At 37.2% G+C, this 17,114-nt stretch overlaps 1 protein-coding gene and 1 long non-coding RNA gene across 3 annotated transcripts in view; one reads left to right on the top strand and one right to left on the bottom strand.

The window, feature by feature from the left end:
* Positions 1-1,406, top strand: part of SGMS2 (sphingomyelin synthase 2) — a 52,999-nt gene extending 51,593 nt beyond the window's left edge. For both annotated transcript variants that reach the window (XM_030819194.1, XM_030819195.1), the window contains one exon: positions 803-1,406. In XM_030819194.1, the coding sequence (XP_030675054.1) occupies positions 803-1,006 (204 nt within the window). In that variant the 3' untranslated portion in view covers positions 1,007-1,406. The remainder of the gene's footprint in view (positions 1-802) is intronic.
* LOC115836721 overlaps positions 1-17,114 on the bottom strand; it is a 65,078-nt gene that overhangs the window by 46,590 nt on the left and 1,374 nt on the right. The window lies entirely within an intron of this gene.

Genomic DNA, 17,114 nt, shown 5'->3' on the forward strand with positions numbered 1-17,114 from the left:
GTTTCCAGATGCCTTTTCTTTCTTCTCCCATTCAAACTTAAAGAGCTAGCTCAAATGCCACCTCTTTGAGGAAGACTTCTCTTGCTCTCTTCCTCTGGTCCCAAGGCAGAATTATTCCTCCCAGTCTCTGTTTTCTCCTAGTCTTGGTATGTGTCCTTGGTGTAATAGAGTTGGTCTGTGTACCATGACTTACTTATCTTTGAATAGACTTGCCATATTGTCGATTTGGAGAATTTGTGAGCAATTGAAATATGACATTTCCAAAGGATCTACGTCCAGCTCTTGGTGTCCACTAATAAATGCTCTTTCTTTGGATTACTTTATTTCTTTTTGTAGCTCTGTTTCATATTTTGTAGTCTCCTATTTCCATCTTCCTTCGTACACTTCCATCTAGGTGACTACTGACACCACTGAACCAAAATTTTCATCTTTCCTCTTAAATGTGTTCAACCTTCTGAGCTCTTCTTTCACTCTTTGACTTGCTTGGCCCCTAGATTTGATCACTCACACATCCTGAAAATTATTCCTCCTGAGTAATTCTGACATCCATTCCAAGAGTCTCCATTCTTACTGGAATTGCAGGCAGAAGAAATTACACGAGCCACAAAGGAAGGAAAGACACCTAGGTGTGTTAGGGTACCGGAATCATGGTAGAGTTAGGGAAAGGACATGAAAATCATTACTGCCATGTGATTCTGAATTCTGTTTTCCCTAGCTTACAGTGAATGACATTTTAAGAAAATAATTAGGATGCAAATTGAGAAAGATATGTCTCATTTAAATTTTTTTCTACCATTTACAGAACTTGAAAGTCTCTTCACAGACTAATTTCTTATCTCGAGCATGGTGGTTCCCCATCTTTTATTTTTTTGAGAAAAATGTACAAGGCTCAATTCCTTGCTGCTTCTCCTGGCCGCTGTCTTGGCCTCCTGGCTGCTTCAAATCATCATGCAAAAAGTATTCACGGGTTCAGAAGATTGGTGAAGACAATGAGAAATCGACCTGAGGAGCAAAACGAAGGCATCAGCTTTTACACCAAAAGAGTTAACGCTGTAACCAAAGGTATAGTTTTGTTTTTTATTTTAGGAGAACTGACTGGTAAATGAAGAAATGGACCAAATTTTGTGTAAATGATTAGAAAGGTGAACAAAGTATTACCCTTTGACTGGTTTTCTTCTTCATCCTGAGAAAGATACATTCTCCTGCAGCTCTTCATTCATTGGTGACAAGCCCCCACCCCGGGACTTTACTAATGAGCTTGTTAAAGAGGTGCCAAAGAACATATTCCTCCTTTCTCTATTCTTTCTCCACCAAAACCCTCCATTTCAGAATTTTTTCAGGATATTTTTCATCCCAAGGTCAGAAGAATGTGTTAATATTTTAAATAAAATATCTGGACATCTACAGTCACTGTGTAAATAGAACAGCCTAATGTTGAGAGTGGTTTTTAGCATTAGGTTTAGCAAGGAGGAGATCCATGGGTTGTGCGTCAGCTTTGGGTGAATTTTGTTTCTACCCTGTCACGGGGAAAGTTCGGGTTGAGTCCAGGAGTGCACACTGCTGCTGCCACCCAATGCACTACGTATCACTTTTTTTTGTTTTGTTTTGTTTTTAAAAGATCATTTTATCTTAAAAAGGAAAGCTGATCCAAGTAAACATGAAAGTATTTGACACACCCCACAGATTTTACATATGTGTAAATGTTTCACTTTAAAATCTCTATGACAGATACACAGGAAACATGAGATGGTTTCTGCTAATGAGTGACCCTTGAGTACACACTTAGATGCTGTCTGCCCTGTAAATTTGGATCTAGTGCCCCAGGGCAGTCAACTCTTCTAGCACAGGCTGAAAACACGTGTGTGTCAACTGAGGTTCACGCCACTTGGGCAATGAGCCTGTTTTCTTTCCAGGTCAGGCCCTGGTGTGAGATCAATTTTAGGGCTCCTAATTGGAGCACAGAAATATATTTGGTCAAATTTCATTGAAGGTGATTTCTTCCTTTTTATGTTGTACTTTATGGAAAAACCAAGATGGAACCTGAAAGTTAACGTATCCTTGCTTTTGGCAAGAGACTAAGCTTCTTATAACTAGTCCTAAGGACATATGCCACAATTGAGTAATTTTACTTTTACCCTGTGAAAATAACATGGTGCTGCACTATAATATACTCTCGGAATCAGTGTGTTAGTTACAGCTACACAGTGAAGGGGGATAACTGTTTCTAAATTTCTTTAAGGTGATGCCCAAAAATGGATTAAAAAATCTGATCAGATTTAATGTTACCAGATTTAGTGCATTATTTAATGCTATTGGATCTTTTGGATAATTCTTGGCTTAATTTCTTAACTACTTGAAGGTTAATTTGCAAGACTTTTAAAACCTTAGAAAAGTTTTAAGGTTGCAAAACTATCAACACTAGGGCAGAGGGTGGAGAGGCCAATGCAGGTAGAAGGAGGCAGTTATGTTTATACTGAAGGTGAAATTTTTCTTTCATTTAGAATGGAAAACATCCCCAAATTTATCATTATAAACTAGTCAGCCTTGACTACACAAAATTGACCCTTAAGTTGCTTGAGAAAAGCACAATGCAAATCGTTCAGAAGGGTCAACATCCTTTGGTGCTAAAATCTTGTGTATGTTTTCAGAATGGCTTTTTCTGTATGTCATAGAATAATCACTAAAGGAAAGGTAGTTGAATCTAAAGTCATGAAGCAAGACTCTTTAATTCAGTTATTTTAAACAAGAATTAAAACCCCAAACATCCTTGGCAGGCTTTGAAGCACACGGAATTTTCTAGTATTTCTTATTAAATACACCAATAATAAACATATACCTAGTTTATCTCATGAGTTTAGACATAATTCTATATAATGTTCGCTTATATTCATTTATTAACTAGCAACACTTGTGCAAGAACAAGGTGTTCTGCTTGAAAACACTGATTTTTAAGTTCCTGCTTACCCGATTATGAAGAAAATCATCTGACACAGAAGCCTGGATTTTGCTCTCCTAACACTGGTATTTTCCTTGAGCCTCTAATTCAAATAAAACAAACTGATACACCTTACAGCCTTATTCAGCTGTGTCTGGATAACTCACTTTTCGTCTATTGAATAAGTGTTTAAACTTAATAAAATAAAAAATTGTGCACCAATTACTACAGACCCTTGAAACAGCCTTGGATTTTAGTCAAGTAATCCAGTTCTTTTTTTATTTTAAAAAAACCATCACCTTTTAAAGAACTTTAAAAACACCTGTGATGCCAATGTGGACACTGCCGCTGCCATGTCTTTACACGCATGTGTCGTATAGCTCTGTCATGGAGTTGAGGAAGTCCATGGTTTGCAAATAAGGGTGGGGGAATCAAAATTTCAAGATGGAAAAATAAAACGAATAGTAAAACCCATTTACATGTAGGAAAGAACTTGAGCTTCAACCCAACGTGCCACTTTGGGATATAAAACAAGTATGATCTTGCCTTTGAAATCATAAATGTTTGGAGTACCTGTTCTTTGCCAGTTAAGATACATATCTTATTATCCTTGTTTTTTTTAAGTCTATGCTCCTGTTTGAAGCTTTTCCTGTAATTTAGGTTGTCTGTGAAATACCTATAACATATAATTCCTATGGAGTATGCCACATTTTTTTTCTAAATCATTTCAAATGAAGTTCTCTCAGATTCTAGTTTTTGAGCTCGTCCACTAGATCTGAAAATAAAGCATCCTTTCCTGAGTCCACTTGAACTAATTGTGAATTTGTTACTTTACTGGCATCTTGGGAAACAAGTTTTGCTGTGGCAGGAAGGCTGTTTTGAGAGTGAGCATTGAGTCTACTCTGGTTTGTGGATGACATTGCATTAGGGTTATTTCCTGTATTACCATTGCCCCCTTGTGGCAATATACTTTATGACTGGGAATGCAAACACCACTTTTAAAAGCCTGTTTTCAAGTTTTTGAAAGGCATTTGTTTTCTGTTGTTTGCCAATAATCTGAAAGTATCATGTGAAAGGAATTATTTTAAAAGCATTTTAAATCTTTCCCAAAGGTAAAATGTGCTCAGATTACAGGCACTTGTAATTCTCATCTTGTATCCATTTGATCAAAGAAAATTTGTAGAACATTTTTACCTCTCATGATCACAATCATTAGTGTCTCCCTTTATAATGACCTATGTTTTGTTTAATTTGAAACACCAAATTTGTTGTCTTGGTTTTTTTTTACATGACAGAACTCATGCAGTTTCTTTTTTAATTGAAAGTTCACATCTTGCCCCTTGAATAGTTTGAACATTTCTTTCTTAATTCTTTTTTGTTTTTGTTTTGCACTGTAAAACTGATGAAAACTTTAAGCCAATCTTAATGCACTAGCCTCTGTAGTGTAAGGAAGTGTGAGAAGGAATTTCTTAATAAATGAGTTTACATGTTTAAATCAAGCATATTGTAAGTTATATGCCATGTGTTGAAGGCTTTTCTATTTATATATATATAAAGATTTTTAGTATTTGTTTTTAATGTCCTTGTGTTGCAATAATTTAACTCCTTTGACTCAGTTGCTGAAAATATTTCTTCTATTAAGAAGTGCTCTTGACTTCAACACCCAAACACTGAAAATCATGTCAATGGTACCCAAAGATAAGTTTTTATACAGATACACACCTTATAAGTTCTGATTTATTTTCTTACTCATTATGCTGTGTTCTAAATAAATCATGAATGAGAAGAGTGCTTTATTGTGGAATTATTTAAAACTGTCCTTTAAAAGAAAAAGAGGAAACGATGAACAAAAACTAATCTAATTGCCAAGTCGGAATTCATTATTTAATTTACCTCCTATGCAATGATTAATGCTGCAAAATGTATGGTTATGTTACTGTATATTCACAAAAGAAATATTATTACAAGGTTTCAGAGGTATCCAATTGCATTCTTTTGGAAATTTACTGTACTGTTTCAATGTGTTAAGTGCCTTGTTGTAAAGTAAAATTTTAAGTCTAGATTCATTATTTTCCTGACATATATTTTTCATTATGATATCTACTGTATGCTATTGTGATAGTTTTATGAAATGCCTACATTTTAATCAAATATGTAAATTTCAGAAGCTCTTTTCTCCTACCCACCAGTACCTTAATCATTGGTTTATCACATTGGATTCAAATTCAGGTTCCTTTTTTGATAAAGAGGAAATTTGTTTTCCATGCTTGTGATTTTGTGTTTGTAAACATTTCAGGAGGAATTTAGGAGTGTAACTATAGTTTATACTTCTATAATGTTGTCTTATATTTACATTTTTAAGTGCCTAATTGTTAAAACTGATTTATGTTTCTCTTCTAAAGAGGATATGTGTACTTGGTTTCTAATCTCTTTGGTTTTGCTTTTTAAAAAATGCAAGAGCCTATACTTTGTATTTACCTAATAAACCACAGTGACATCAACAGTCTTTTCAAAATTAATATTACCATTTCTTTCCATTTACAAAATGTGTCATTTTTAAAAGAGTTCTAGTTTTAGAGTACTTGTTAAAACCACAAGAGGGTTATTTTCTTCAAGCACTATTTTTAAAATAAAGTAATAACTTTCAATTAGTGGATTTAAGGTGAAAATTCCGAACAATACAAGGTCATTCACGGAGAAGAAAATAATCACACATTCCATGATTCTGATTTTCATTGTTCACAAGAGAACAAAGTCACTCATGAAAAGCAGACCCCTTTCTGTCACTAGGTCTCCTAATGCCTTCACAAGACAGAAGCCTAGGGTAATGTCCTCAACTGGAGTTTGCTAGACATTGCAACAGCAAGGTGTGGTAAGTAGGTTTTGAATCTGCTGATGACAAATGTCCCTCCTCCAAGATAAATTTTGTAAAAGCAATTCAGTGGGGTAAAGTGAATAGGATAAGATAATAAAGTTCAAAGAGTAAGTTACAGGAGATAGTCCAGGCTTTATCCTTGGATTATCTAGAAATGATGTAGCATAGATCAGAATAGTTTTTCTGCCACCTCTACTCAGACCTTGGATGAAAAGCTCATCACAGTGACATTCCCATCATCCTGTGGAAACACTGGCATGCTGATTTTGCTGGCCACATAGCTTCAAAGGCTGCCCTTATCTAGAATGCATCGTGCAAGAAACTAACATGAACTCTTGTTCTTCGTGCAAGGGACTAACAGGAACTTTTACTAAGGGGCTAATTCATTCTGGGTTCCATTTGTTTTCTTCATACGAAGGCTCCTGAGTGTGCCTCCTACAAGAGGACAAAACTCTTTGGGCATTTTTTAAAGTGCTAAGGATAGTGAAGTTTTTTAACGTAGTACTCTGTCTCTTACTCCAATAAGGAATCAATAGGAACTTTACAACTGCAGTTAAAGTGGCATTTTCAATCACATTAATCATGGGCAAGTTTCCTAAGTAATAAAAATCACTTTAAAACAAAAAAGAATGGTGATCATTCATGCTTGGTTTGAGATCTCTACCTCACAGCTGTTGATTTTAGAATTAGAATGTAGTGGTGTGTCCAAACAAGTTTTGCCACCAGGATTAGATGCTAGTCTCACTAGAAAGTGAAATTAAATTCGCTTACTTCAACCCCCATCTCATCCCCACCACATTTAAAGATAGAAAAGTATCTATATGATCTATATGCCTACTTAACGACGGACTCAGCTTCAAGTCTGTAAGGTTTTTTGATTGCAGGTCATTACAGTCTTGACCCTGCGTAATGCCTTCAGTCTCTCCAGATGATCATGCTATTAAGAGGTCACCACAACTTTTGATAATATTCATCTTCCTTGATATTTTGAATCTCCTGCTGAGACATAGGAAGACAGGAAACTAGACTATGTTCACCAACCATTTGTGTGATTCTGTGTGCCATGCACTAGAGCTGCTGATACATAAAATTCCTGACATTTAAGTGGGAATGTCTGCACTGTAAGACTCGCCCATAACTCCTAAGTCACATCATAAGAAATTCAATTGCATAAAATATATGCAAGTCTTAGGAAATGTTTGTAAGTTTTAGGAAATGTTGGTCAGGGCCTTCATAGCCAGCTAGATGTTCCAGAAGTGGAAGTGAATTGCTTTTCTGGATGCATTGTCACTGAATTTTACCATTCTTTTCTATTTAATATTTTAGCAAAATTGCAAAACAGACATCAAATTTTATCTCATCCAAAGGTTCGGAGAGGTCATGTTTTATCTCATCCAAAGGTTGGGAGAGGTAATGTGCCATGGGCTCTGAGCATCCATCCAGCACATTTTTTGCTGGGCATGCTGAGTGCAAGGCCCTAACTCCTGTTACCTAGGCCATTTCTCAGGATTGTATTTGCAGTAAGCAATGTTAAGTAATGAGGTAGCATATCACCCTAAATAAAGAGAAGTCTTTTTTTCTGTTTACTGTAAAGCAGTAAAAATGCCAAGCTCAGTGGTCCTCAGTTGAGGTGCAAACCCACTGCATATGTAACATCTGTCTTGACCTCTCCAAGTCATCCCCATGGGATTTGAGAGACAAGGGAGCCAAAGGGACCATGCTGACACTTTGGCTACTGCTGTGCTATGTGTAGTGAAGTCCTTTGTCTCTGACTCAGGAGTCTTGTGTCTTCTCCTAGCATCCAGTGAAACAGGAATAGGCTAACTTGTGGGCTTGTAAGTAAAGTCATAGATGCTTCATGAATTGACATGTAAATTTTATTTTCTTCTAATACATAAGAATATCAGAAGCATAATCCTGTATTAAGTTAGGATAGTAATGGATTATGTATTACTATGTGCGTATATATATATATATTTATATATATATATAATGCACATTTAATCCATATGTGGCACCTGTAATCAAACATAGCATTTTACAGTTAACGCTTGGCATACATTCTTTAATCTTCACAAAACCCTGTGAAGTAAGCAAGGCAAGAGAAGGTGACCCCATTTTATGACATGAAAGGGTTCATAAATGTTAGAGCCAGAACTTGAGTTTTGTTTTTGTGGGCTATAGCTTGCTGCCTCCCTGTCATAATTACTGTGGTCACCATCACAGTTTGTTAGGGTTTTGTTAGGAAATTAGTTTCAGAAGCAAACTCTCATCATTCACAGTTCTGTGAAAATTGGAAATCTACATACAAAAGAATGAAGTTAGACTGTTACCTTATATCCCATACAAAAATTAACGCAAAAAATGGATCAAAGACCTAAATTTAAGAGCCAAAACTATGAAACTCTTAGAAGAAACAGATGAAGCTCTTTATGACCTTGGACTGGGTAATGACTTATTAAGTCATTACTATGAGAATCTAATGCCACCACTCATCTGAAAGGAGGTGGAGCTCAGGTGGTCATGCATGCTCACAGGCCTCCTACTCACCTCTTACTATGCAGCCCAGCTCCTAACAGGCCATGGACTGGTACCAGTCTGCAGCCTGGGGGTTGGGGACCCCTATGATAAAGGATTCGTATTCAGAATATCTAAAATGATCCTACAACTCAGCAACAACCAAACAACCTAATTCAAAAATGGGCAAAAGATTTGAATAGACATTTCTCCAAAGAATATATATAAATGTCCAGAAAGCATATGAGAAGATGCTCAGCATCATTAGTCATTAGAAAAATACAAGTCCAAAACCACAATGAGATACACTTTACTACCATTAGGATGGCTGTTAACGAAAAGACAAACACAAAATGACACGTGTTGGTGAGGATATAAACAAATTGCATTCTCCATTTACAGAACCCATTAAAAAATAATAAAAGAAATTGCAACCCTTATCATTGCTGGTGGGAATGTAAAATAGTGCAGCTTCTGTAGAGAACAGCATGTTGGGTCCCCAAAAGAATTACCATATGATCCAGCAATTTTACTCCTCTGTATGTAGCCAAATAAATTGAAATCAAGGACTCAAAGAGATATTTGCACACCACTGTTCATAGTATTATTCACAGTAGCCCAAAGGTGGAAACAATCTATGTGTCTATCAACAGATGAAAGGAGAAACAATGTGATATATACAACAATGGAGTATTATTCAGCTATTAAAAGGAATGGAATTCTGACACATGCTACAAACACGAGTAAACCTTGAAAATGTTATTCTAAGTTTAGTAAGCCAGATACAAAAGGACAAATATCATATGATTCACCTTAAATGAGGTACCTAGAATAGGCAAGTTCATAAAGACAAACGGAATAGAGCTTATGACTAAAGGAAAGGGAGAATGACAAGTTGTTGCTTATTAGGTACAGAGTTTCTATTTGGAATAATGAAACACTTCTGGAAATAGCAGTGATAGTTACACAACACTGTGAATGTACTTAATGCCACTGAACTGTACACTTAAAAATGGCTAACATGGTAAATGTTATACATATTTTTACCACAATAAAAAACCCCAAAAACTCCCGATATTTCAGCATATTTTTAATTGAAAGAAACCGAAAATAACTTAGATATTTACTAATAGAGGATTTGAGTAATACATTGTGACATACTTAAATTGATTTCTTAAGGGGCTCCTTGGTTTGACCTTTGGCCCTTTAGAGGCAGCAAAAGTGATTCTGTTAAAATACAAGCCAAATGATGGCATTCCTTCTCAAAAACTCTTCAGTGATGCACCATCTTACTGAGAGTAAAGATCAACATCTCTAAAATGCCCTACATTGCTACCTCTCTGATTCCATCTCTTACCACCTTGCCCTTCCTCTTTCCACTCTAGCCAGGTGGCCTCCTTGTTCCTGGAAAACTCCCAGCACACCTCAGCCTCAGGGCCTTTACGCTTACCATTTCCTCTGTCTGGAATGCTCTTTCTCCAGGTATCTAAAAGCCGTCCATCAGGTGATCAGCTGTCTATTTAAAAGAGGCCTTCCCTGAACAACCAAAATGAAATAAAACACTCCCCCCCCCCCCACACACACACAGCAATTCCTACCATCCTCTTCATGTGCCTTATTTCCTCCATAGTACTTATCACCAATTGACATCATACATTTGTCCATCTCTTTCTATCTTTTGTAGAGATGGAGTTTTACCATGTTGTGCAGGCTGATCTCAAACTCCTGGGCTTGAGCAATCCACCCTTCTCAACTTCCAAAAGTGCTGGGATTACAGGCTTGAGCCACCATAACTGGCCTGTCCGTCTTTTGTCTTGCCCCACTAAAAAGCTCTTCGAAGGGCAAGCACTTTGTTTTGCTTAGATAGTATCCCCAGTGCTGAGAATAGTTCATGACAATTGGTGTGCTCCAGTAAAAATCTATTGATGAAGAGTCTATTCAGTGAAATTACCAGACAGCTATTAAAAAGGATGAGGCTGATGGATACTCATTGGCATGGTGAGATTCTCAAAATACATTGATAGGTTAAAAGAGCAGGTTAATTAACCAAAAGTAGAGTATGATGCCATTTATGGGGGTGCAGGAGGGAAATTATGTAAACATAAGAAATCCAAAAGGATATATCACACTTCTAATACAAGTAACTCCGAGAGGTAGAAAAGAAAAAGTGTGTGTGTGTGTGTGTGTGTGCGTGTGTGTGCATGTGTACACTTTATGTATCCATAGCCTTAGAAATGTACCAGTTCTTTTTGGTATATTTATCCTACTGAAATAATCAAAGATGTATATATCCCACTATGGTTTATAATAGCAAAAAACCCGTAAGGAGGGTCAACAACTGGCTATTGGTTAAACTTCGAAATATTTTTAAACAATGGACTAGATTTTTTTAAATTCAAGTGTCAGGAAATAAAAGCCTGCAGGCTAAGCACAGCTGCTGCCTTTTTTCACAAAGCAAATTTTATTGGAAATAGCCATTCCCATTTATTTACTTATTGTCAGTGGCTGCTTTCCTGTTCCCACGGCAAGCAGAGTTACACAGTTGTGACAGAGACCATATGGCACACAAAATCTGAAATATTTACTATTTGGTCCTTTTCAGGCAAAGACTGCTGATCCCTGGGCTAGAATATAGTAATTAAAAATGATTTGTGGGAGGCAAGAGGATCACTTGAGGCCAGGAGTTCAAGACCAGCCTGGCTAACATGGCAAAACCTGTCTCTACTAAAAATACAACAACAACAACAAAAATTACCGAGGTGTGGTGGCACACGCCTATAATCCCAGCTACTTGGGAGGCTGAGGCATGAGAATCAGTTGAACCTGGGAGGTGGAGGTTGCAGTGAGCCAAGATTGTGCCACTGCACTCCAGCCTGGGTGACACAGCAAGACTCTATCTCATAAAATAATAATAATAATAATAATAATAATAAATAATAATAATAATAAATTTTTTTAAAAATGAGCCAGGCGCAGTGGCTTATGCCTGTAATCCCAGCACTTTGGGAGGCCAAGGCAGGTGGATCATGAGGTCAGGAGTTTGAGACCTGCCTGGCTAACATGGTGAAATCCCATCTCTACTAAAAATACAAAAATTAGCTGAGTGAGGTGGCAGGTGCCTGTAATCCCAGCTACTCGGGAGGCTGAGGCAGGAGAATCACTTGAACATGGGAGGCAGAGGTGGCAGTGAGCCAAGATCGCACCACTGCACTCCAGCCTGGGTGACAGAGTGAGACTCTGTCTCAAAAAAAAAAAAAAATACCATTCAGGACATAGGCATGGGCAAAGACTTCATGACTAAAACACCAAAAGCAATGGCAACAAAAGCCAAAATTGACAAATGGGATCTAATTAAACTAAAGAGCTTCTGGACAGCAAAAGGAACTATCATCAGAGTGAACAAGCAACCTACAGAATGGGAGAAAATTTTTGGAATCTACTCATCTGACAAAGGGCTAAAATCCATAATATACAAAGAACTTAAACAAATTTACAAGAAAAAAACAACCCCATCAAAAAGTGGGCAAAGGATATGAACAGACACTTCTCAAAAGAAGACATGTATGCAGCCAACAGACACATGAAAACATGCTCATCACCACTGGCCATCAGAGAAATGCAAATCAAAACCACAATGAGATACCATCTGACACCAGTTAGAATGGCGTCATTAAAAAGTCAGGAAACAACAGATGCTGGAGAGGATGTGGAGAAATAGGAACACTTTTACACTGTTGGTGGGACTGTAAATTAGTTCAACCATTGTGGAAGACAGTGTGGCGATTCCTCAAGGATCTAGAACTAGAAATACCATTTGACCCAGCGATCCCGTTACTGGGTATATACCCAAAGGATTATAAATCATGCTACTATAAAGACACACGCACACAGTATGTTTATTTGCGGCACTATTCACAATAGCAAAGACTTGGAACCAACACAAATGTCCATCAATGATAGACTGGATTAAGAAAATGTGGCATGTATACACCATGGAATACTATGCAGCCATAAAAAAGGATGAGTTCATGTCCTTTGCAGGGACATGGATGAAGTTGGGAATCATCATTCTAAGCAAACTGTCACAAAGACAGAAAACCAAACACCACATGTTCTTACTCATAGGTGGGAGTTGAACAATGAGAACACATGGACACAGGGCAGGGAACATCACACACTGGGGCTTGTCGGGGGGTGGGGGCTGGGGGAGGGATAGCATTATGAGAAATACCTAATGTAAATGATGAGTTGATGGGTGCAGCAAACCAACATGACACATGTATACCTATGTAACAAACCTTCACGTCGTGCACACGTACCCTAGAACTTAAAGTATTAAAAAAAAAGATCTGTGGGAGAACAACATGGAAAATGTTAATGATATCTTTTCATTCATATATGTATAAATATGTGAATATTATAAATAGGAATATTTATAAAGTTAAGAAATACATAAGACTAGAAGAATATATACATAAATGTTATAAATGATTACCTCTGGTAAGGATAAAAAGGTGATAGTTGGCTCCTTTATAGTTTCCTGCATTTTCAAATTTTCTGTGGAAACTGTATTACTCTTTTAAAAAGCAGAATAAAATATTGGCTTTGAAATATCTGGTTTGCAATGAGTATGTTCTTGCCTAAAAGAAGAAGTAAGTAACCTTTCAATTTCCTTCCATTCTAAAACTTCATTCTCAGTGAGGTTTAGAAATAAGACTTCATTATTAGGCAGAGGGCCAAGCACAGTTACCTAAACCAGGAGGTAACAATCTTGTGTTAGTTTTTTTTTTTTTTTTTTCTTTTTTGAGACAGAGTCTTGTTTCTTGCCCAGGGTGGGATGCAGTGGCGTGATCTCAGTTCACTGAAACCTCCGCCTCCAGGTTTCAAGCGATTCTCCTGCCTCAGCCTCCCAAGAAGCTGGGATTACAGGCATGTGCCACCACGCCCAGCTAATTTTTTTTTTTTTATATTTTTAGTAGAGACGGAGTTTCACCATGTTTGCCAGGCTGGTCTCAAACTCCTGACCTCCAGTGATCTGCCTGCCTCGGCCTCCCAAAGTACCGGGATTACAGGCACGGGCCACCCCGCCCAACCCCCTTGTGTTAGTTTTATTGAAGTAACTGGCTTATACTTTGCCATGTAAATATAATTTATTCTTTCAGATTTTATTGACTAAGCATGTTGTTAATCAGAAGCCAAAGTCAAAGTCCTAAGAATCCACTTAAGAAGAAGAATGTTAGAGACCAGAGGAATCTAAGAGTCCTTGCGTTACAACTCTCTCTTTTGGCCAGATGAAGAAAACAAATCAGAAATGTTAACAATGTACCCTGGCCAACCCAGTTAGATTTGGACAGAGGTCTCCATGTGGTTTCCACGATGACTTCTGCATAGTAAATGGAAGTAAATGAGGAAGAAATAAGGAACAGAGAATTCAGCAACGCTTTGGCCTACACAAAAATAAAATGTCAGGAATCGGTAACAATTGTGGCCAGGCTAACTAAAGTGACTAACTGTTCCTATGGGTACCCACCTCACAATAGGTGCATCTCATAAATTAAGTCTGCTAAGTCTTCTTACTTCACCATGTCTTTTTCGCTAAGATACTGGCTTTTTTAAAAAAATTGTTTTACTGAGGTATAATTTACCTATAGTGAAATGCACAGTTAAGTTTTGACAAGAGCATACATCCAAGTAACCAACACTTCAGTCAAGATATAGAACATTTCTACCACCCTAGAAAAATTTTTCAATTTCCCTTTCCAAACAATCCACCCTGTTCTAATGTCTATCACCATAGGTTCATTTTGTTTGTTCCAGACGTCATATAAATGCAGCTATTGAGTACGTACTCTTGTACCTGGCTTTTTTCACTCGGCATGTTGTTTGATATTTATCCACGCTGTAGAGTGTGTCATAACTGATTGATTTTTATTGTGGTGTAGTGATCTATCAAATAGGTATACCATAGTTTCCCCTTCCCCTGCCCCCCTCTTTTGTTGAAGGACATCTGGATTGTGTTCATTTTGGTGTTAAATAAAAAATGTGTCCTAATCCTGAGTGGCACCACTTTGACCAAATAAAGGGATGTTTTCGGAATTGGATTTTGTGACTTTTGAGATTCTGCCTTACACTGATATTTAGATTTTTTTCAGGGGCCTTTCTCCCGTCATCTCTTCTCCAAGTAAATCATGCATAATACATGCAAGTGGAGAGGAATGAAATGAGTAATACTGAAGATATGCACGTTTATTTATTCATTATACAAGACATAAAGGCTAAATATAGGAAACAATATCCTGGCAAGTCTCACATTCTAATCTTGGAAAAAGCTGGTAAATCTGCAAGGTGCGAATAAGAGGCAGCAATAGTAACAACCTATTAAGTTTAAACTATTACCAAGCACCCAGTGATAACTATTATAATTACAGCTTTTATGTATTGAGTACTAGTTGCTAGTTATTTTATTTAATCCCTATGCTTGATATAGGTATATTTATCATCCCAATTTTAGTTCAGGAACATGGAGGCTCAGAGAGTACATAAACACATATATAGAAGACACTCAAAGGAGTATATACGAAGCAAATCATAAGAACTTAAAGGGAACAAAGGTGTTAATTTTTAAATGGCCAGTGGAGTTGTGCAACTAAATACTGCCAATAACATTTCTACTTTCTCTTTTCATTAGCATTTTTCAAACCCTTCTTAAGCCTTGCACTCTCTCTGTTCATGCTCATTGACTCTGGATAGGTGTGGTGTGTGGCATTTACCTCCCAGAGAATTACAAACCAACTGAACAATTGTAGTTTTACAAATAGAGTACTTTAATACCACTCTTTATAACAAAATAAGTACTCAGGTATTTTGTAACCAACAATTCTGGCCAAAATCCATGTAGAACAAGAAGGATATAGGTAGGAAAGTGGGTGGTTTAAAATTATCTTTAGGGTCTCAATAAAAATGATTTTTCCCCATAATCCTCTATCTTTCTTACCATTTCTTCCCACCCAAAAGATCTCTTAGTATTCTCTTCCTTTACTGCTTCTGCTATTATTTTTTTACCTATATAAAATAAGAGAGATGAGGCAGAAAGTCTTCCTTTATGTGGCAAAATCGCCCTGAATGTAATTTGGGGAAATTCATCCTTAAGGAGCACTGAATGAGCAGTGTAGTTTCATGTTTAAAATAGTGTATCCAGCCGGGCATGGTGGCTCTCGTCTGTAATCCCAGCACTTCGGGAGACTGAAGCGGGCAGATTACCTGAGGTCAGAAGTCCGAGACCAGCCTGGCCAACATGGTGAAACCCTGTCTCTACTACAAATACAAAATTTGCCAGGCGCGGTGATGCGGGCCTGTAATCCCAGCTACTGGGAGGCTGAGACAGGAGAATTGCTTGAACCTGGGAGGCGGAGGTTGCAGTGAGCAGAGATCACACCACTGCATTCCAGCCTGGGCAAAAAAGTGAGATTCCATCACAAAAAATAATAATAATAAAAAAAAGTGTATCCATAATATGAACAATATCACTTCCTGTATTCGTTTGCTAGGGCAGCCATAACAAAGTACTACAGACTGGATGTTTTAAACAACAGAAATTTATACTTACATCCTCACTGTCCTGGAGACTAGAAGTCAAAACTCAAGGTGTCAGCAGGGTTGATTTCTTCTGAGATCTCTCTCCTGACTTGTAGATGGCTGCCTTCTGACTGTGTCCTCACATCCTCTTTCCTCTCTGTGTCCTTATCTCCTCTTCTTTAGACACCAGTCATATTGGTAACAGCCCATCCACAGGACTCCATTTTAGCTTAATTACCTCTTTAAAGGCCCTTTCTCCAAATACAGTCTTATTCTGAGGCACTGGGGGGTTAGGGCTTCAACATACAGTGGTGAGAAGAGGCCGAATTCAGCCCAGATTTCCTATCTGCCCCACAGAGCTGTTAACCTAGTGAAAATGAGAGATTTAGGAAAACACTACACGTGCAGTTACATCCTGTACAATATAAAAGGGTGGCCGTTAGAGTTGTTAAATTAGTCACAGCTTCAACTATTTTAAAATCATTTATGAATTTAAATTGCTTGTATGGGATGATGTATATAGTGCCTACTGTTTCAGAGAGCAAAGCCCTAGAATCAGATGACATCCAGAATGTCATGTTGAAGATCATATCTGCAAACACATAGTTTAAAATTTTAAAAACTTATCTTAACAATTCAAAAATTCAAAAAAAATGAGAAAAGTAATCTCACAAGTAGTGGTTAATTATAGAAGATGAGAGGTGTGGAGGTTTTTTTTTGTTTGGGGTGCATAAGCTTAAAATAACATGAAAAGCATGTCAAAAAGAATATGAGAACAGAGTGGACTTGAAATTTAACATATCCTACTGGCATCATTTGTTTATAGAAAAATAAAATGGATAATGTATTTATTTAAATAAAATAGAGGACTCACTATGCTTTCTTTGGTCACATTTTTATAGGTACAGTGTGGTGTTCAAACTTTTAATGTATGGAGAAAAATGAAAAGGCTAGAAAAATGGCCCAGTACAGACAATTCTATGCTCAACCCAACTTGAACAGAAACTACAGGATTTGGCCTAAACAAGAGAGAAAGGGAAGCCCTTATCAGGAAAGCCATTATCTGGGAAGATTAAATAAAGTAAGACTTTGTTTTTAAAGTATTATACAATTCATATCTAATATTTCAACCTCAGCCTTTTAAGTGTTGTCTAACACTGATAATAATATTGCCACCCCTCCCTCAACCGGTTATTTTCTTTTCATATTTCT

This window comes from Nomascus leucogenys, chromosome 9, assembly GCF_006542625.1.
Source record: "Nomascus leucogenys isolate Asia chromosome 9, Asia_NLE_v1, whole genome shotgun sequence".
NCBI lineage: Eukaryota > Metazoa > Chordata > Mammalia > Primates > Hylobatidae > Nomascus > Nomascus leucogenys.